This window comes from Sinocyclocheilus anshuiensis, unplaced genomic scaffold, assembly GCF_001515605.1.
Source record: "Sinocyclocheilus anshuiensis isolate Anshui unplaced genomic scaffold, SAMN03320099.WGS_v1.1 scaffold2492, whole genome shotgun sequence".
Lineage (NCBI taxonomy): Eukaryota > Metazoa > Chordata > Actinopteri > Cypriniformes > Cyprinidae > Sinocyclocheilus > Sinocyclocheilus anshuiensis.
The window spans coordinates 92923-110422 of NW_015542584.1; the positions used below are offsets into that span (position 1 = coordinate 92923).

The 17500-nt window shown below is 34.2% G+C and overlaps 1 protein-coding gene across 1 annotated transcript in view; it reads right to left on the reverse strand.

Moving 5' to 3' along the window:
• The window catches only part of LOC107694441 (protocadherin Fat 4-like), a 109601-nt gene that overhangs the window by 47525 nt on the left and 44576 nt on the right, over nucleotides 1-17500 (reverse strand). The window contains exons 3-6 of the mRNA XM_016494140.1: nucleotides 17086-17347; nucleotides 14636-14986; nucleotides 10398-11320; nucleotides 6244-6418 (exon numbers count right to left, since the gene is read on the reverse strand). Coding sequence (XP_016349626.1) covers nucleotides 6244-6418; nucleotides 10398-11320; nucleotides 14636-14986; nucleotides 17086-17347 — 1711 coding nt within the window. The remainder of the gene's footprint in view (nucleotides 1-6243; nucleotides 6419-10397; nucleotides 11321-14635; nucleotides 14987-17085; nucleotides 17348-17500) is intronic.

Here is a 17500-nt window from a genome sequence, read left to right on the forward strand (position 1 = left end):
AACAAAAGAAGGCTTAAGGCAAGAAGTAGGACCCGTGTAAATATCGGATCAGCTTTCCAGCGCTGGAGAGAACTTAAGGAGCGGAAGGCCTGTGATCAGACGCCGAGGTTGTTTTGTTTCTTCTCGATAGGTGAGTAACAGCTAAAGTCTGTCTAGTACACTGGACGCGACAAAGCGACCGTTGAAAATCATTTGAAATTTGTGTCAATACGTCATGAATAGAACGCAGCAGCAGTTTCCTGTCGGGGATTTGTCGTGTCGTGCCGCGCCGCATCCAGTGTAGACCATAGATATGTATATATATATATATATCTATGGTGTAGACAGCATCGCTGATTATGAGTTTTGCTTTGTTTCACAGAACTAATCGTTGCCTGGGTTGCGTACGTATGTGTGGGGCGGAGCTATCACAATAGGGGCGAGACCCTTTTGGGGTAGGGCGTGTTTGTTTTGGTGATTTGAAATATCAACATTGGCTACCAGAAATCACTTACCCCACCTTTAATACAACTAGTTGACTAAACTTACAATTTAAAGCAATTTAAGAAATGTAATTATTTTACAATGTGTCTCATAACAGTTCATGTACACTGCAAAAAACAAATACAACTAGTGTTATTTTAGCATCATTGAGATACTATTATTGTTATTATATTTTAAATTATTTTGTAATATTTGTTTTATATTTTTTTGTTTATATATATAAATATAAAGTTTGAAATAGTTTTTATTTATTTTGATATTTTCCATTTTCTAATTTTGTTAGTTTAATTTGTTGTGTTTTTGTCATATTTTAATGTCTATATAGCTTCTTTTTTTATACATGTTAGTTCCGTTTTAGTTTGTTGTTTACATTAAGTTAGATAATCATCATTAGATTATATACATTAAGTTACTAAATCAAACTAAATGGAAATGAGAAATGTTTGACTAGCAATTAGCTGAAATAAAATACTTTTTTTTTTTTTCAGTTAACATATATTTTATTTCAAGAAACAAAAACACAAAAATGTTTGGTTTTAGTTAAGTATAAAAACCCTAAATACAACTGATCTAAAACTGAGATTTAGAGAATGTGTTGTGACTGTAAGTGTTAAAACAACGTTTAACTCAATTTAAGAATATTCGTGTTGGGAAACAAGACAAAGATGTATTTTTTGCAATGTGTTCAGTTAAACCAGTAAATCTGTGTGTGTTGAGGTTTTATGGCGGTGAATCAGGGCCAAAAAAGATCTCCTCAAATGAACTGCTGTAGATCTGATGAAAAACACCCCTAACAATGAGCTGGAGTCGCTCCGACCGCTCGCTCTCTGCTTTATTTCTGGAATGTTCACATGCACTTGATAAACTTCCCTCAGACCGCTGTGTGTGAGTGTGTGTGTGTGTGTGTGTGAGAGAGTGTGAGTGTGTGTGTGTGTGCGTGCGTGCAGGCTCATTCACAGCTCAGGAGAGTCAATGGACGTCATTCTATAGATTTTATTGTAGTTTATTTGTGTTTATTGTGTGTATTTTTTTTTATTATTATTTAATAATTAGAGTGCTGTCAAACACAATTAATCGCAATTATTCACATCCAAGTTTTTGTGTACATAATATTTTGGATGTGAATAATCGCGATTAATTGTTTGACATCACAATTTTATAATTTATTTAAATTATTTTATATTGTAATTTTATTATTATATATTTGTTTTCATTGTAATTTTGGTTAAATATCTATAGTATTTATCAGATTTTTTTTTAAATATGTTAAACATTTTAATTATTTTTTTAGTTTAGTTGTATTAATTTTAGCTTAATGAGTTTAATGATGCATTGGCAACTAGCTGAAACAAAATAATTTTTTTCAAGTTTTTTTTTCATGGTTCTAGTTTTAGTTAACGATGATAACCCTGGCTCTCGGTTGTCTCTAAATGAGACTGAGCACATGCAGTAAAACTCTATATGAGACGCACGTGAGATTACTGGAGCAGAAGTCTCCTGCTTTCTTATCTCTCTGCTGCTGAGGAGAAACTCCTGAGATATTAAAGAGATCTCATGTGACTCTCTCTCTCTCAGTTATCTGCCAAGCAGTCCATGTTTTTTCTCAGAAACGCTGCCAACATCTTTCCTCGCTGCGCAGAATAAGCCCTCGATTCTCTCTCTTGTAAAGCACCTTTTTACTGCTGGCCTCTCCGCAGAAAAACACACATTTCCAAATAATGACTCCGGCCTGCCAAGATCTCTCCCGGCGCTGCCAGCTTTCCTTCAGAGAGACAGAGATCATATGGAAAGATATTGTGGAGATTTCTAGGGTCGAAGAAAAGCGCGAGGTTAAAGGTCGAGACTATAGAAGCGGAAAATTGAGAAGTGGAGAAGAAGAGCTACAGAAATCCAGACTCTAACATCAGGCCCGTCTGAGCTGAACACTTATTATTTCTAATACTTCAGTTCCTGTCATGTACATGTGAAGCTGGAAACAGGAACTTTCACATGAAACCAGATCTGGACCGTTTAAAAAAAAAACCTTGAAGAACATTGTAACTATATGTCAGAGGAAAATTAATATGATAAAGCATAGAATGAAAAATTGAAAAAAGAATTTTGAGAGAAATTTCATTTTTTATTTTATTTTTTAGTTTTGTGAGAAAAAAAAGTCAGAATGGCGAGATATAAAACTGCAGTTGTGAGAAAGTCTGAATTCTGACTTTCTTTTTTGCAATTCTAAGGTTACATCTTGTAATTTTAAAGAATAAAAATCTTTAAAAAGGTAATTGCAACTTTTTCATCTCACAATTCCGACTTTTTTTCTTGCAATCCTGCTTGTGTTTCTTACAATTCTTAAGAGAAGTTAGAGCTGTGAGATAAAAACCTCCCTTTTTTAGAGTTTTTATCCTGTGGCAGTAACACATTTCTACAGAATGAGCTACAGAATAAAAGCTGATGAGATCCGAAGACTTGCTCCGCCGGTGTCTGCTGAACGTCTCAATGAAACGCCTCTGATCTGAATCACAAATCCACTGGAAAGCCAGGAATGGGAAATCATTCGGCCGCTCCAGGAAAGCGTTTCAGACGGGCTCCGGCTCTATATTTCACTATCAGCGCACAATCAGCTCTTTCTGCGGCGTTCAGGGAGTTTGTTTCTGCTTCACGAGTGTTGCAGGAGGCTTCGGAGCTTTTTGGCAGAGAGCAGCACAAACAGAGACAAACACGAGTAAACATTTGCAGCATTAATCACGCTTTATTTGTGATGAACGTATATGTTGCTGCGGCTCTGGCCTAAACTGGTTTCACTGTGAATTTTCTCTCTGCCAGTAGCTCAGCTGTTTTAAAATAGCCTCGCTTTTTCAATAACGAGACTATCTGTCCATAACTATTAGTGCAGACAAAATACTGACATTATAGTTCATTACTGTGTTTTAGTCTTTAGACTGGAGTTATTACAGATACACTAGCGGTCAAAAGTTTGTGAACAGTAAGATTCTTAATGTTTTTTAAAGAAGTCTCTTCTGCTCACCAAGCCTGCATTTATTTGATCCGAAATACAGCAAAAGCAGTAAAATTTTCAAATATTTTTACTATTTAAAACAGCTGTTTTCTGTGTGAATATCTGTTAAACTAATGTATTTCTGTGATGCGCAGCTGTATTTTCAGCATCATTACTCCAGTCTTCAGTGTCACATGATCTTCAGAAATCATTCTAATATGCTGATTTGCTGCTCGAGAAACATTTCTGATTATTACTATCATCATATATTTTATTTTTTTTCAGGATTCTTTGATGAATAGAAAGATTCAAAGATCAGCATTTATCTGAAATGAAAAAGCTTTTGTAACATTATACACGATTCTATGCTGCTTTGCTGCTCGAGAAACATTTCTGATTATTACTACCATCATATATTTTATTTCTTTTCAGGATTCTTTGATGAATAGAAAGATTCAAAGATCAGCATTTATCTGAAATGAAAAAGCTTTTGTAACATTATACACGATTCCATTCAAAAGCTTGGAGTCAGTATATATGTTTTTTTTGGGGGGGAGGATTATAGAAATTAATACTTTTATTTAGCAAGGATTCTTTAAATTGGTCAAAAGTGATGATAAAGACATGTATAATGTTACAAAATATTTCTATTTCAGATAAATGCCATTACAGTTTAACAGATATTCACATAGAAAACAGCTATTTAAATGGTAAAAATATTTCAAAAATGTTACTATTTTTGCTTACTGTTCACAAACTTTTGACTGTTCGTGTAACTAAAACCATGACCATACAAAAAAATTTCAGGGGTTTTGAGGACATTTCAGACCAGCTAAAACCATTTTAAACCATTTTTTCCAGCAATGAAAGCAGAAAATTGTTCATTTTCATAACCGATTTTGCAATAAAGCAGAACTGTGAGTCACAATTAACACATTTGATCACGTTTAAACCCGACTTCAGCAGATTTACTAGTAAAACCGGTGTAGAAAATGTGAAAAACGTCTGCAGATTGTATCCGGGCCAAAACATCAGTCATGGTTTGACTGGCTCTCGGCGCTCCAGAGCTAAGTTCAACGGCGGAAATATTTACTACAAACTTACTTTACAATATATGGCTGAAACCTGTCAAGAACTTCTCTGAGTCATATTTCAAGACCCAACTAAAACCCAGGCATGTTTTCTCACATTTCTTTTTTTAATTGCTTACACACAAGTTCTGAAACCATGGCTCCTTTTGCTGAACTCAACACAAAAAACCACAAAACATGCACATACCATCCAAAAGGATTATGCATCTCTTGCGAACACAAACACTTCTTTCAAAACTCTTATAAAAATACTAACAATCCAAATTCATCCCAAAATTAGTGATGCACTAAAATTCTGGCAACAGCACTGTAAAAAATTATGTTCTTCCTCAGTATTTCTGTTTTGTTTTCCAGTACAAATATCTAAACATTCTGAAATTAAGATACATTTACAGGAATAGGAAAATGGTGTATCCCAGGTAACAAATTTAGGTTATAATAACATTGTGGGAACATTGCTTTGAAATGTTTCTAAAACATTAAAATGTCCTTGTGGTTACAAAAAAAGTTTACAAAAATGTTCTTACAATGATCTACTAACTTTACTTTTCCCTAACATGTCGTTATTTGAATGCTTGTTTTATACTAAGAACGTTCAAATGTCCAGGTTTCTTGTTGTGATTATAATGTTATTTAAAGGCTACAAAAACGGTTCATCAAGTACAAATAGCATAATGAAGACATTTTGAGAATGCTGATCTCAGAACATTTTCTCTTAATGTTATGAGAATGTATGTCAAATATTAATAAAGCAACTTTTAAATAGTGAAAGTCGTGAGAATCTTCCCTGTTAGGGAAGATATGATATCTGTCGATGGTGTCAGAAAAATACATTTTAATTCAGAGGGAAAACAGGATTATTTTTCTCATCCCATTGGCGGATATTTATTCTTGTTTTAAGCAAAAACACATTTTGATCAATTTGACTTAATATCTCCAGTTATTCTGCTTCTCCAGTAAATGTATCTTGATTTAAGGATGTTTAGATATTGTACTGGAAAACAAGACAGAAATACTGAGGAAGAACATGATTTTTTTTTGCGGTGCGTAAATATTTGAAATTTTTGAAATAGTTTTGGAGGCTGAAATCATTGGCTGAAACAAGAATATTTAGTTAGCGCTTCTCTGATGGCGTGTTTTGACTGTGTCAGTAGCTATGTTTCAATCCACCTATTTTTATGCACATTTTGGAATATCGCATAAAAAAAAACACTGGATGGAAACGCCAAGATGCGCATAAATTCTAAAAATGTGCATAAAAAACGTATGCGCACAATTGAGTAGGATAAAATGTTTATCTTATTATTATTTTATTGTGTTTCGTCTGCTCGCTCTGAGGCGCAAGTGATTGATCATATATGAAAATTATTATATTCAGTGGATTCTCCTACTTTTCTTAGTGATATTTAGTGCCAGTTTATCAGGAAGTGCTCTCTTTGACTCATTGGATGGAAACGGGGCTTTATTCGCAAATGTTTTATCCGATATTCGAGTTTTGCGCTCAAGTTAAATTTGCATCTTTGAATGGAAACATAGTGTTTATTTAATGCACAAATCATGGATAAACTACAATAGGTGAACGTGTGGACGCTAGTGCTGGATTAACAGGATTGAATAGCTGTCATTTGTCTGCATTAGTACTGAGAAGCATGCAGCGGTTTTGGTCAGGAGTCGAGCCGGTCTTACCTGCGTCGTGAGCCGTGATGATGAGCGTGTATTTATCCTGAGTTTCTCGGTCCAGCGTTCGGATCAGGTTCAGCTGACCGCCGGACGTAAGGCTGAACGCTCCCGCATCGTTCCCGCTGCTCAGGGAGTAGCTGATCTGACCGTTAGAGCCCAGATCGTCATCACGGGCCACCACCTGCCACACAACACAAACCTTCTTCAGGATCCGTCTGAAATACACCAGGACTCTTATTTTGAAATGACGTTGCTTTGCTACTTCCAGCTGCTCATTCATAAACACGATGACGCTAAAACATGCATCTTGCAAACATCTACAACATATCACCATCAAGTAAACACGGTCATAATTCATCAACAGTACAACATAAGCAATCATTTGGCATAAATGCGTGATATTCATTAACTGTGAACTGCTCTGAAAAACCCTTAAAATTATGTTATTTAGGATGGTTTCCAAGGAAGCATTTCTCATTTTCATTTAGCTTAACTTGATGTACTAAAATAATTCAAAAATAAAATAAAATAAAATAAAATAAAGACATACAATTAAAAACAAAAACACAACACAATTACTAAAAACAAAAATGGAAACAAAAAATAACTACTAATTAAAAATATTAATAAAAACTATCATAATTTATTAACCGCTACTACAATAACACTGCTAATTACCCTGAAAAAGATGACTAAGATGTAATATTTTAAACACTTCACTATGCTTTTAACTCTAGAGTTAATATTTCTCATGTTTAATCCTGGAGATCTCATGGAAAATGAGCCATGCTTCAGTTTAGTCACCCGATGGAAAACAAACACTTTTAAAATGAAAATGACATGATATTACCACTAGAACCAGTAGATGGTGCAAAGGATCACTCGTTAGCTTACATGCCATTCACACTCATAAACATATACGTGTTTGTCACTCCTGAAACATTGCAATATATGTGCATGTCGGTCCTCTTAAAAGCACGACAAACAAAACTTCAAATTGAATGTATTATATACAAAAAGTGAGCAAACTCCTGTTATAATCAATGAATGTAAGTACACACTGCATAATGAGTCTCTTATTTACATCGTGTCTATGCTTTGTTTGTTGAGAATTTGAGAGAGTGTAGAAGTCAGATCAACACAAATTACCTATTTTGGATTCAAAATGGCAAATTTTACCAAAAGGTGACAAGTTTGCGTCCACAGGAGATCTTGTTTCTGTAACTAAACTGCTTTAGTATACCCAGCCAACAAGGAACGTTCTCACAACTTTCGCTAATGTTTTTAAAAGTTATAGAAATGTTAGGACAAAACCTTCTTAAAGTAATGTTTATGGAATGTTCTTATACCTTTATTAATATTTGATTCTCATAATGTTGAGGGGAAAAAAAAAACGTTCTGAGATAAACATTCTTGAAACGTTATTTGTACTTGATGAACATTCTAAGAAATTGTAACCTTTAAATAATGTTATATTTTGGGTGAAAATAAAGTTACTAGAACGTTGTAAGAAACGTTTCTGTAATCTTTAAATGATTTAAATGAAACAATGTTTCCACAACGTTTTTATAAGCTGAATTTGTTATCTGGTAGCAATTCTGATTCCATGTGGACTTTGCTGATTTTCACACAGTTTTCTTTCTGTGTTATAGGTCTGTAAAATGCCTCGTTTGGGTTCAGTGTTGGTTTGCATGAGACTCTGGCGCTGGCACACCTGAGGAGCCGTGACTCCAGCTCATTTCCCTCTCAGGTGAGGTTTGTTTTGACTCGGACATTGGAGACCACCCTCACTATGTCATTTAGCCGTGGCATATTACTTTCTGCGTTTACACACGCCAGCCGCACCGTCAAACACGCAAGCCATTCCAGTTACAGAGCGCAGTTTGTGCTGGAAATTTAGTCTCGCATTTCTGCATGTTAAAGCAAAAATTATAAATGATGTAGAACCACAGCCGCCCAATCTAACGAGATGAACTAATGCTATCGGCAATTTCCCATTAAAGTCGTAATTACAAGTTTGTCGCAACGGACACTGGGTTCATTCTTGCCTATTAAATCTTAATAGAGCCAAAATGTACTGAAGATATTTAGATGCTGGATTTACAATACCCAACAGATTTTGAATAAATTGTAACGTCACATTCATTTATAAACATCCACCGCACAATCTAGTCAATCTCAGTCAAATAAACGCTGTGTAAAATACATACACTATACATCAAATGGTTATTGAGATACATAAATATGCATGACTGTAACAGCAAGAGGAAGCAATGCAAATGTTGTGAGAAAAATGAACAAGACTTAACAGTCACTGTTTAACGTTTGCGTCCCGGACGAATCAGAAACTTGGTTTCTGAGTTTTCCGGTTGTAATTGGGTCATTCCTGGTATTCGGTGGCTTCTGTTTCCCTGGTAAAGATCATGACCTCATTTTAAAGTAATTTTTAAACTCTTGTTTGTCCTTAACAGGGTGGGCATTTTTGGCCTTCCATTTCATAGATTTTGTTTAATAAATTCTTACATTTATTTGCCTGATCTTGACCTGAATCATTTTTCAAATATTTGATATCTCCCAATCATGATTACACAAAAAGTTGTTTTGAAAATTGTATTTGATTTTCAACATTTCATGATGTCCAAAAGGCACTGAATATCAAATATATGACTTCAGAAGCTGTTTATGTCTTATGTCCGACTAGAAAACTCGGCCTCTTCCAACTAGTCCCACTTTCATAAGTCACTTTGGAAAAAAGCGTCAGCTAAATGCAAGATTGTAAATGTATTTACGAGAATTTTGATAACATAAATGCAGGGTACTTGCCTGTAAGATGTTACTGGACATTTTTTGTCTTCCGTTTTATAGATTTTGTTTAATAAATGCTTACACTTTTGTGTTTCCCCCAATCACGATTACAAAAAAGTTGTTTGTTTAAATTTTTTTTTTAAATGTTATGATGTCCGAAAGGCACCAAATACCAAAAGTGACCCAAATATATGACTTTAGAGGCTGTTTATATTACATTTTTGACTAGTCCCTTTTTAATAAGTCACTTTGGAAAAAAGCATCTGCTGAATGCATGACCGTAAATGTATTTCTATCATGACAACTCTCAGAGGATTTTAGCATGGTAATGGCTATGACAATGTTCAGTGTATTTGGTCTTGGCGGAATAGATCTACTACGCTGCTGCTGCTGGTTATTGCTGTTGTCGTAGATTACTGCTGCTGTTGCAAAGCAAGTACAGGAACTCGCTACTGCCAATACATACGCCGATACGCTGCTGTGAGTATTTAAGATATACTGCTGCTGCACAAATAGCACATAAATTAACCCGCAGCAGATCTATACAGGTGGAGCTGGGGAAGGTGGAGGGTTTCAGAGGAACTCTGAAAGCGCACTGCGAACTGCTCTAGTGAATGCTAACCAGCATTTAAATGTAAAGCAGGAAGATCATTGGCTGCGTATGCAACATGAACCAATCAGCTTGTGCCGCATAGTTTAACGCTCTGAATATCATCAGTTTACATTAACGACCCATCAGCCTGCGCCATCTACACTTTCGTGACAGAACTTGGCATTTACGATCATTTTGATACCATAAATGTAAGACGTTCTTGGACATTTTTTGTCTTCCATTTCATAGATTTAGTTTCACAAATGCTTATATAGATTTTTTTTCAAGTATTTCTCCCAATTTTGATTGCACAAAAAGTTATTTTGAAAACGGTCAATTTTCAACTAGTTCCTCTTTTATAAATCACTTTGGAAATAAGCATCTGCTAAATGCATGATTGTAAACATATTTACTATAATTTCAATAGCATAAATGCAGTGTACTGACCTGTAACATGTTCTTGGACATTTTTTTGTCTTCTATTTCATAGATTTTGTTTCATAAATGCTTACATTTTTCCAAAGTATTTCCCCCAGTCACGATTACAAAAAAGTTGTTTTAAAAACGGTTTGATTTTCAAAATGTTATGATGTCCAAAAGGCACTGAATACCAAAAATAACCCAAATATGTGACCTCAGAGTCTGTTTGTCAATTTCCAACTAGTTCCTCTTTCATAAATCACTTTGGAAATAAGCATCTCTTAAATGCACGATTGTAAAGATATTTACGATAATTTCAATAGCATAAATGCGGAGCACTTGCCTGGAGGATGTTCTTGGGCAGGTTTCCTAAGTTCTCCTGTACGCTGATGCTGTACGGCGAGAGCTCAAACACAGGCGTGCAGTCGTTTACATCCAAAAGCATGATGTTAACGGTGGCGCGATCCACGCGAGGGCTGCTGCCGCGATCCGCCGCCTGCACCAGCAGAGAATACGCCGAGCACGTCTCACGATCCAGCAGCTTCGCCACAGAAATCACTCCCGTCACCGAGTCGATCCGGAAGTCCGAGTTAGCATTCCCGCCGGCGATGGAGAAGCGTATCTGGCCATTGGTTCCCTCGTCGGCGTCGCTGGCGAACACCTGCAGGACATCGGTGCCGCTGAGCATGTTCTCCTCGATCTCGATGTCGTAGATGTTCTGCGAGAAGCTAGGTGTGTTGTCGTTCACGTCCAGAACGATCATGGTGACCTCCATGCTGGAGGAAAGCGGCGGCTCGCCTTTATCCGTGGCCATGATGGTCAGCGAGTAATTAGCCATCTCCTCGCGGTCCAGTTCACCCACCAGAATCACACCGCCGTCAATGTTCCCGACGCTGAATTTATTCCCAAACGGCCCTTTGAGGGAATACTCCACGTAGCTGTTGGGGCCGCTGTCGGCGTCGGTCGCTTGCGCTGTGAACACTAGCGTATCCACCGGCGTGTTCTCCTGAATATACGCCGTCGTCTGGGACGTGAACGAAGGCGGGCAGTCGTTGACATCTAGAAGGATGATTGACACCTGTGTGGTGCTGGTGAAGCGGCTCATGGGAGGCGGCGCCAGGTCGTTAACGGTGATGACCAGGTTGTAAAACGACTGCATCTCTCGGTCCAGAGTTTTCCTGGTCTGTAAGACGCCGGCGTTTGTGATGGTGAACTGCGAGTGCGGGTCTCCTGAAGCGATGGTGTAATGCAGCTCTGCATTCGGCCCTGGAAAACAACACACGTTATTATATTTAATCAGGGGTCACACCTCCGCTGGGGTAGAAAACATAAACAATGTTTAAAAACATTGAAAATTGTCAAAATACAGAAAATTACTGTTGCTAATAACTGTAAATCTTAAAAATAACACTATTTATGTGTATATGCATTTTTATGAACAGGGTTTCCCAAAATGGAAATTTTAATGATTTATTAAATCAAAACAATGCAAAAAAAAAAAAACACAGGATAATATTTTATTTAACTTGTTTGTTATGTGACAATCACGGTTGTTATCATTAACTAAAACTAACCAACTGAAATTAAATAAAAATATTAGATGAAATCTAATAAATCTAATAAATTTACTAATATGAAATACTGTTATAGTTTTTATTAATATTATGAATCAGTTTTTATTTTTATACTGTCTGTTTTTTTTATTTTACTTCTAGTTAAAATTTTAGCAATGTTGTAGAGTGTTATTTTTGTCATTTTTAGTAGTTTTTGTTTTTATCTATATAGTTTTTATAAATTTTTATTTTAGTTATTTTAGTACATCAAGTTAAACTAAATTAAAATGAGAAATTCTGCCTTGGCACCTAGCTGAAATAAAACATTTTAGATATTTTTTTATTTATTTATTACAAATAATATATATATATATTATTGTTTTTCTACTTTAGTTTGGGTTAACTATAATAACCCTGACTTAAACTAAACTAAAATTAGAAACTAAAATAAACTGAAGCAGTGAAATTAAAATTAAATAAAAAAAAAATTATTAAACCTAAATATAAATGTAAAACAATAATACAAATGACACAAAAACATAAAAAATACACAAACACATAAAAATAATAATAAAAACACGTAAAAATATAAAAAAATTAAACTAAAATTGAAATAAACAAAAAAAAATTAAAAATATAAACTAATTCAAAATATTATTTAAAATGATAATAGTATATAAATAATACTAAAATAACTGGTGACATTTGCATGTTCTCGTCATCAAGAACCTTGAACATGCAAATGTGAAATAAGTGAAATATCAGAGCAAATATATCAAGTCAATAATCAAGTATATATTAAAATATGACATAAGTAAATATTAAATATAAATATTAAATATTCAAGTAAATAAGTTCACAGCTGACAAAAAGTTTGGGAAACTCTACGTTTGAGCATTGTGTTGTCAGTCAGTTATTAAACAGAAATAATGACTTATTTAGGGGATCTCTGCAGTATAACAGTGTGTTTGTGAGGTTTGGGCGTTGTGTTTGTGCAGACGTGTTACAGTACAGTGAGTGTGTGATACAGATCTGCTCCGTTCACAGTAAATGAGCTCTAATTGAGCGTCTGTAATGCTACCCGCTCATGTGGAACCACACTGGCCTCGTTTACTAAACACGCAGGGGTCAGAGGTCAGGGGTCAGGAACTATGTGCGCTCATGAACACGTTTACAGAAGAGCGGGAGGAAAAGCCACAGGCACAAATGTAGGTCAGCGTAACCACATTAGAGTCTGAGACATGAATCTCACAGAAACATGTGCGGCTCAGAATCCAGCCTGCAGCTTCTTTGTGCTACATATCTGCTCTTCTTTCCTTTTATTCATTTTGATATGACCCAGACATGATTTTGTGAGATTCACCCAAACACTAACCGCAGTCTGAACTAGACGAGACTAGCCTGAGTGTAAATATGTTCAAACATGCTGAATTTAATTAACAATGGCACTTTTCTGTTGTAGAAAACCACATGAATGTTGTTAAAAACAATTTCATTCAGTAGAGTAAATTATTTCATGCTATAATTTTAGCATTGGTCAACATTCTTACATTTAAATATGATATTTAATTATTAAATGTAATTTACTGTTGTAGAAAACAGCATAAATATTGTTAAAAACTAACAAAAAGTGGCAAAAAATACAAATATTCATATATTGTATAATTTAATTCAATACAATTAAAGTATTGTATTTCTATAATATTAGCATTTGTCAACATTCTTACACTAAAATGTGATTTTATGTTTATTTACTGTTGTAGAAAACTGTGTAAATAATGTTAAAATCAACCAAGATGGCAAAATGTAGAAAATAACAACTGCAGATATTTGTATACATTTCAATCAGTGCATAAATGTATTTTTAATCTAATTAAGAAAAAGCAAAAACATTTTTTTGAGAATTGAAAGACGAACAACAAATTAACTTAACTCTTCAACCTGAATTTGAATTAAAGTAGCAAACAGGATGAAGAATGGCATACATTTTATACAATGTTATAAATACAAAAAGTATTAAAAGGATTGTAATCAAATGAAAAATTGTACCCAATATTTGTTTGTAATATGTTATGTATTTTTATGTCCATTAGAGCAGGGTTTCCCAAACTGGTGTTTGCAAGTTGATGAAAAACTAATAATTAATTAAATAATAAAAAAAGTAAAATTAAAATAAATAATTTTAAAATAATCAAAATAAAAATAAATGAAAATAATACAACTAAATATTTACATAAAAAAATAAAAAAATAAAACCTTTAACCGTGAATGAAACTGGGGTTTGCAAGTTGATTAAAAACTAATAATTAATGAAATCATAAAAATATAAAATGAAAATAAATAATTAAAAAAAATTATAATAATAAAATAAATAATACAACACAATATTTACATAATAATGTTATTACATTTGATTTACATCACATTATTACATTATTAAAAGTGATTATTACATAATACTCACTTGTACCCGTGAAATTGTTGTTAAATTATGGAAAAATTAACTTAAAATCTCAAGTAAATATTTTAGGTTTAAAATAATCCAAATAAAATAAACATTAAAATAATACAACAAAATATTTACGTAATAAAATGAAATAATAAAAAATAATAAAACCTGAATGGCTGTTACATGCATCTACATGTCATATGTATTCAGTTCATTATTTAGCTGACCACTTTGTATACAATATTCTCAAACGATGGCGGTATAAACCTGCAAGTTAATTAAATCATAAAAATGTAAAATGAAAATAAATAATAATAAAAAAAAAAAATAATAATAATGCAACAAAACATTTACATAATAATGTATACATAATATTTTAAAAATAAAATAATTTAAAATGATAATAATAAAACACTTGTACCCATGAAATTGTTGTTAAATTATGGAAAACCTAACGTAAAATCTCAAGTAAATATTTTAGGCTTGTATCATGTTATTCGGACCATAAACGCATGTGTAATATCCTCTGAGGAGCAACAGTGCACTGTATTTTTCTGAAGTGAATTGCGAGCGTCTCACCGTCGTCGGCGTCAGCGGCGCTCAGGCTCAGCATGGTCGCTCCGGGAATCACGCTCTCCAGGACCGAGCTGCTGTAGACGGAGCTGTGGAAGCGCGGCGGGTTATCGTTGACGTCCAGAAGATTGAAGTAGACTCGTACGGAGCTGGACAGACCTCCGCCGTCCCGGGCCTGGACCGTCAGGATGAAGTACTGCTGAGACTCGTAGTCCAGCGCTCGGCTGATGTTGAAGACGCCGGTGACCGGGTTCAGGAGGAAGGTGGCGTCCTCATCATCCTCCTCTATAGAGTACGTGATCTCGCCGTTTGATCCCGAGTCAGAGTCGCTGGCCAGAATCGCCGCCACGATCGAACCTCGATGGAAAACCACAACAGAAACTTAGTAATTATGCAACAATATTCACTGACCAATCACAAACAAGCATGGGAGTTTAGTGCATTGTGCTTGTTTTGATTCTATGATTATTGAAAGTTTCTCACTTGGGAATTCTGCTGTTCAGCTTGATTATTTAAAATATAAGTTGAAATAATGTAGTCTGACGGCTTCAACAAAAGAAAATACCATTAATTAATAACCTCGGAGCTCACAGCCTTTGACATGAAACCTAAAAATGAACTAAACCAATAAAAAAATAAAAATAAAATAAATAAATAAATAAAAAAAATTAATAAAAGAATAAAAAAATTATGAAATAAAAAAATAATGAATATTTGTAATATAACTACATAATAATATTTACTAAAAAAACTAAAACAGAACTAAAACTGAAATGAAATAAATAATATTAGTAATATTTAACAGTAATGTTTCAATAAAACTAATAAAAAGCACATACCAAAATAATTAAAAAAATATTTTGTAAAATTAAAATGAAAACTGAAAATATAAAAATATAAGCTGATTCAAAATATTACTAAAAACTATAATAGTATATAAATAATGCTAAAATAAATGTTGTGCACAATACTATAACAAACATGTCTTTGTATAACGTCACATATTCACATATTTAATGAAGCATGAAGAATTAAGATTATTAACTGGAAACTAAAACTATAACTGAAATAAAAAAATCAATTAATATCAATTAATATAACATAAAAAAAACATAAAAATAGAAGCTAATTAAAAAAAAAAATTTTGTGGTTCATCAGTTATTGTTAAAAATCAATTTCACCATGAGTTTTTACTTCCAGAAGCGACCCTATATGAAATTACATTCTAGTAGTGTGTTAATATGTGTTTTACTTACTGTGGTATATTTATTATGTATATATAAATACACACACATATATGTATATATTTTAAATTTTTGAATATTTTTTTAAAATATTTGCATGTATATATATTTATACTTGTATATAATTTATGTTAAATATAAATATGAATATTTTATATATAAATCTAACATATTTTCCCTTAATATATACATGCATGTGTGTGTATTTATATTTACATAATAAATATACTAGAGATGGGCGATATGGGTTTAAAATATATATCACGGTAATTTCTGGTATTTATTGCGATAACGGTATCAATGATGATAATTCAGGGAAACTTATGCATCCACTAAGAGACTAAAAAATTACTGAGTACACACGTAATGTAATTTGTGTTTAATTCATACTGGAAGCCAGAGGGCGCTTTTGCACATAAACTCCACACATGCATCGCAGAAGTGATAGCACTGACACGCTCCAGGAAATCCCTAATATGGACAAAGGCATCCAGTTATCGCTGTAGCTAGAGAAATTTTAACTTATGAAACTTGAAGACAATAAACATACGATTGCGACAATATATGGTTTATCTGTGTTCTTCAAGCAATATTTTATCTGTTTCAATTTATAATGCAATGCTAATCGACATAGCCTTTATCACTGTATACAATACTATAAAATAGTATGATTTCTGCCTCGTTCTGTGATTTGAAACAACCACGTCTGATCACAAAAAGTTATTTCAAACACTCGACTGATGTTATGAAGTTAATTTGGAGAAAAAAAATGTCAATAAATGATATCGTCATTTGTTTGTAAACAAGCTCATACACATGCAAAACTAAATCGCACACGTGCTACTGTACTACATTTATTCAAGGCTCAGACTGATTTTTTGTCGCACGGTAAAGCCCTGACCAAACCAGAAGGAACTCCTCGTTTAGCGATAAATTCATCCTCAATTTCACGTCCGCCTTCCACGATGTCGCTCCGCACGGTCACACACAGAAATATGTCAACAACTAGACTTTATCGTTATTATCGCGGGAAGACTAATTCTTATGGGGAGAATTTTTACCGGTATATCGCAAACTATAAGATATCGCCCATCCCTAAAATATACACATTACACACACATAAATACACAAACAAACTTTTATTTTGAATCAATTAATCGCGATTAATTGCGATTAAAAGAACTCACTGATCCTCATCATCATGTCTCATACCTGGACCGGTGTCCTCGGGGATATCGAAGGAGTAGACGTTGCGTGAGAAGTGTGGCGTGTGATCGTTGATGTCGCTGACCGTGATGTTCACTCGGACGTCGGAGGACTGCTGGCCGTCGTCGGCTCGCACCAGCAGCGAGTACTTGGATCTGCGCTCGCGGTCCAGATGCCAGATAGCCGTCAGCTCGCCGGACTCGGGGTTGATGCGGAAGCTGTCGTCTGCGCCGCTGATGATGGAGTACGTCACCAGAGCATTCGCTCCCTGCACACAATCACAGTTTCAATCACAAACTTCATTTAAACGGGAAACAACATTGTTTTTCTGCCACCCACTGGCAGATATTTCTTTCTTGTTTTAAGAAAAAACTCACTTTATTTTGATATTTTTTTCAGAAAACAAGATTTAAGAATGTTT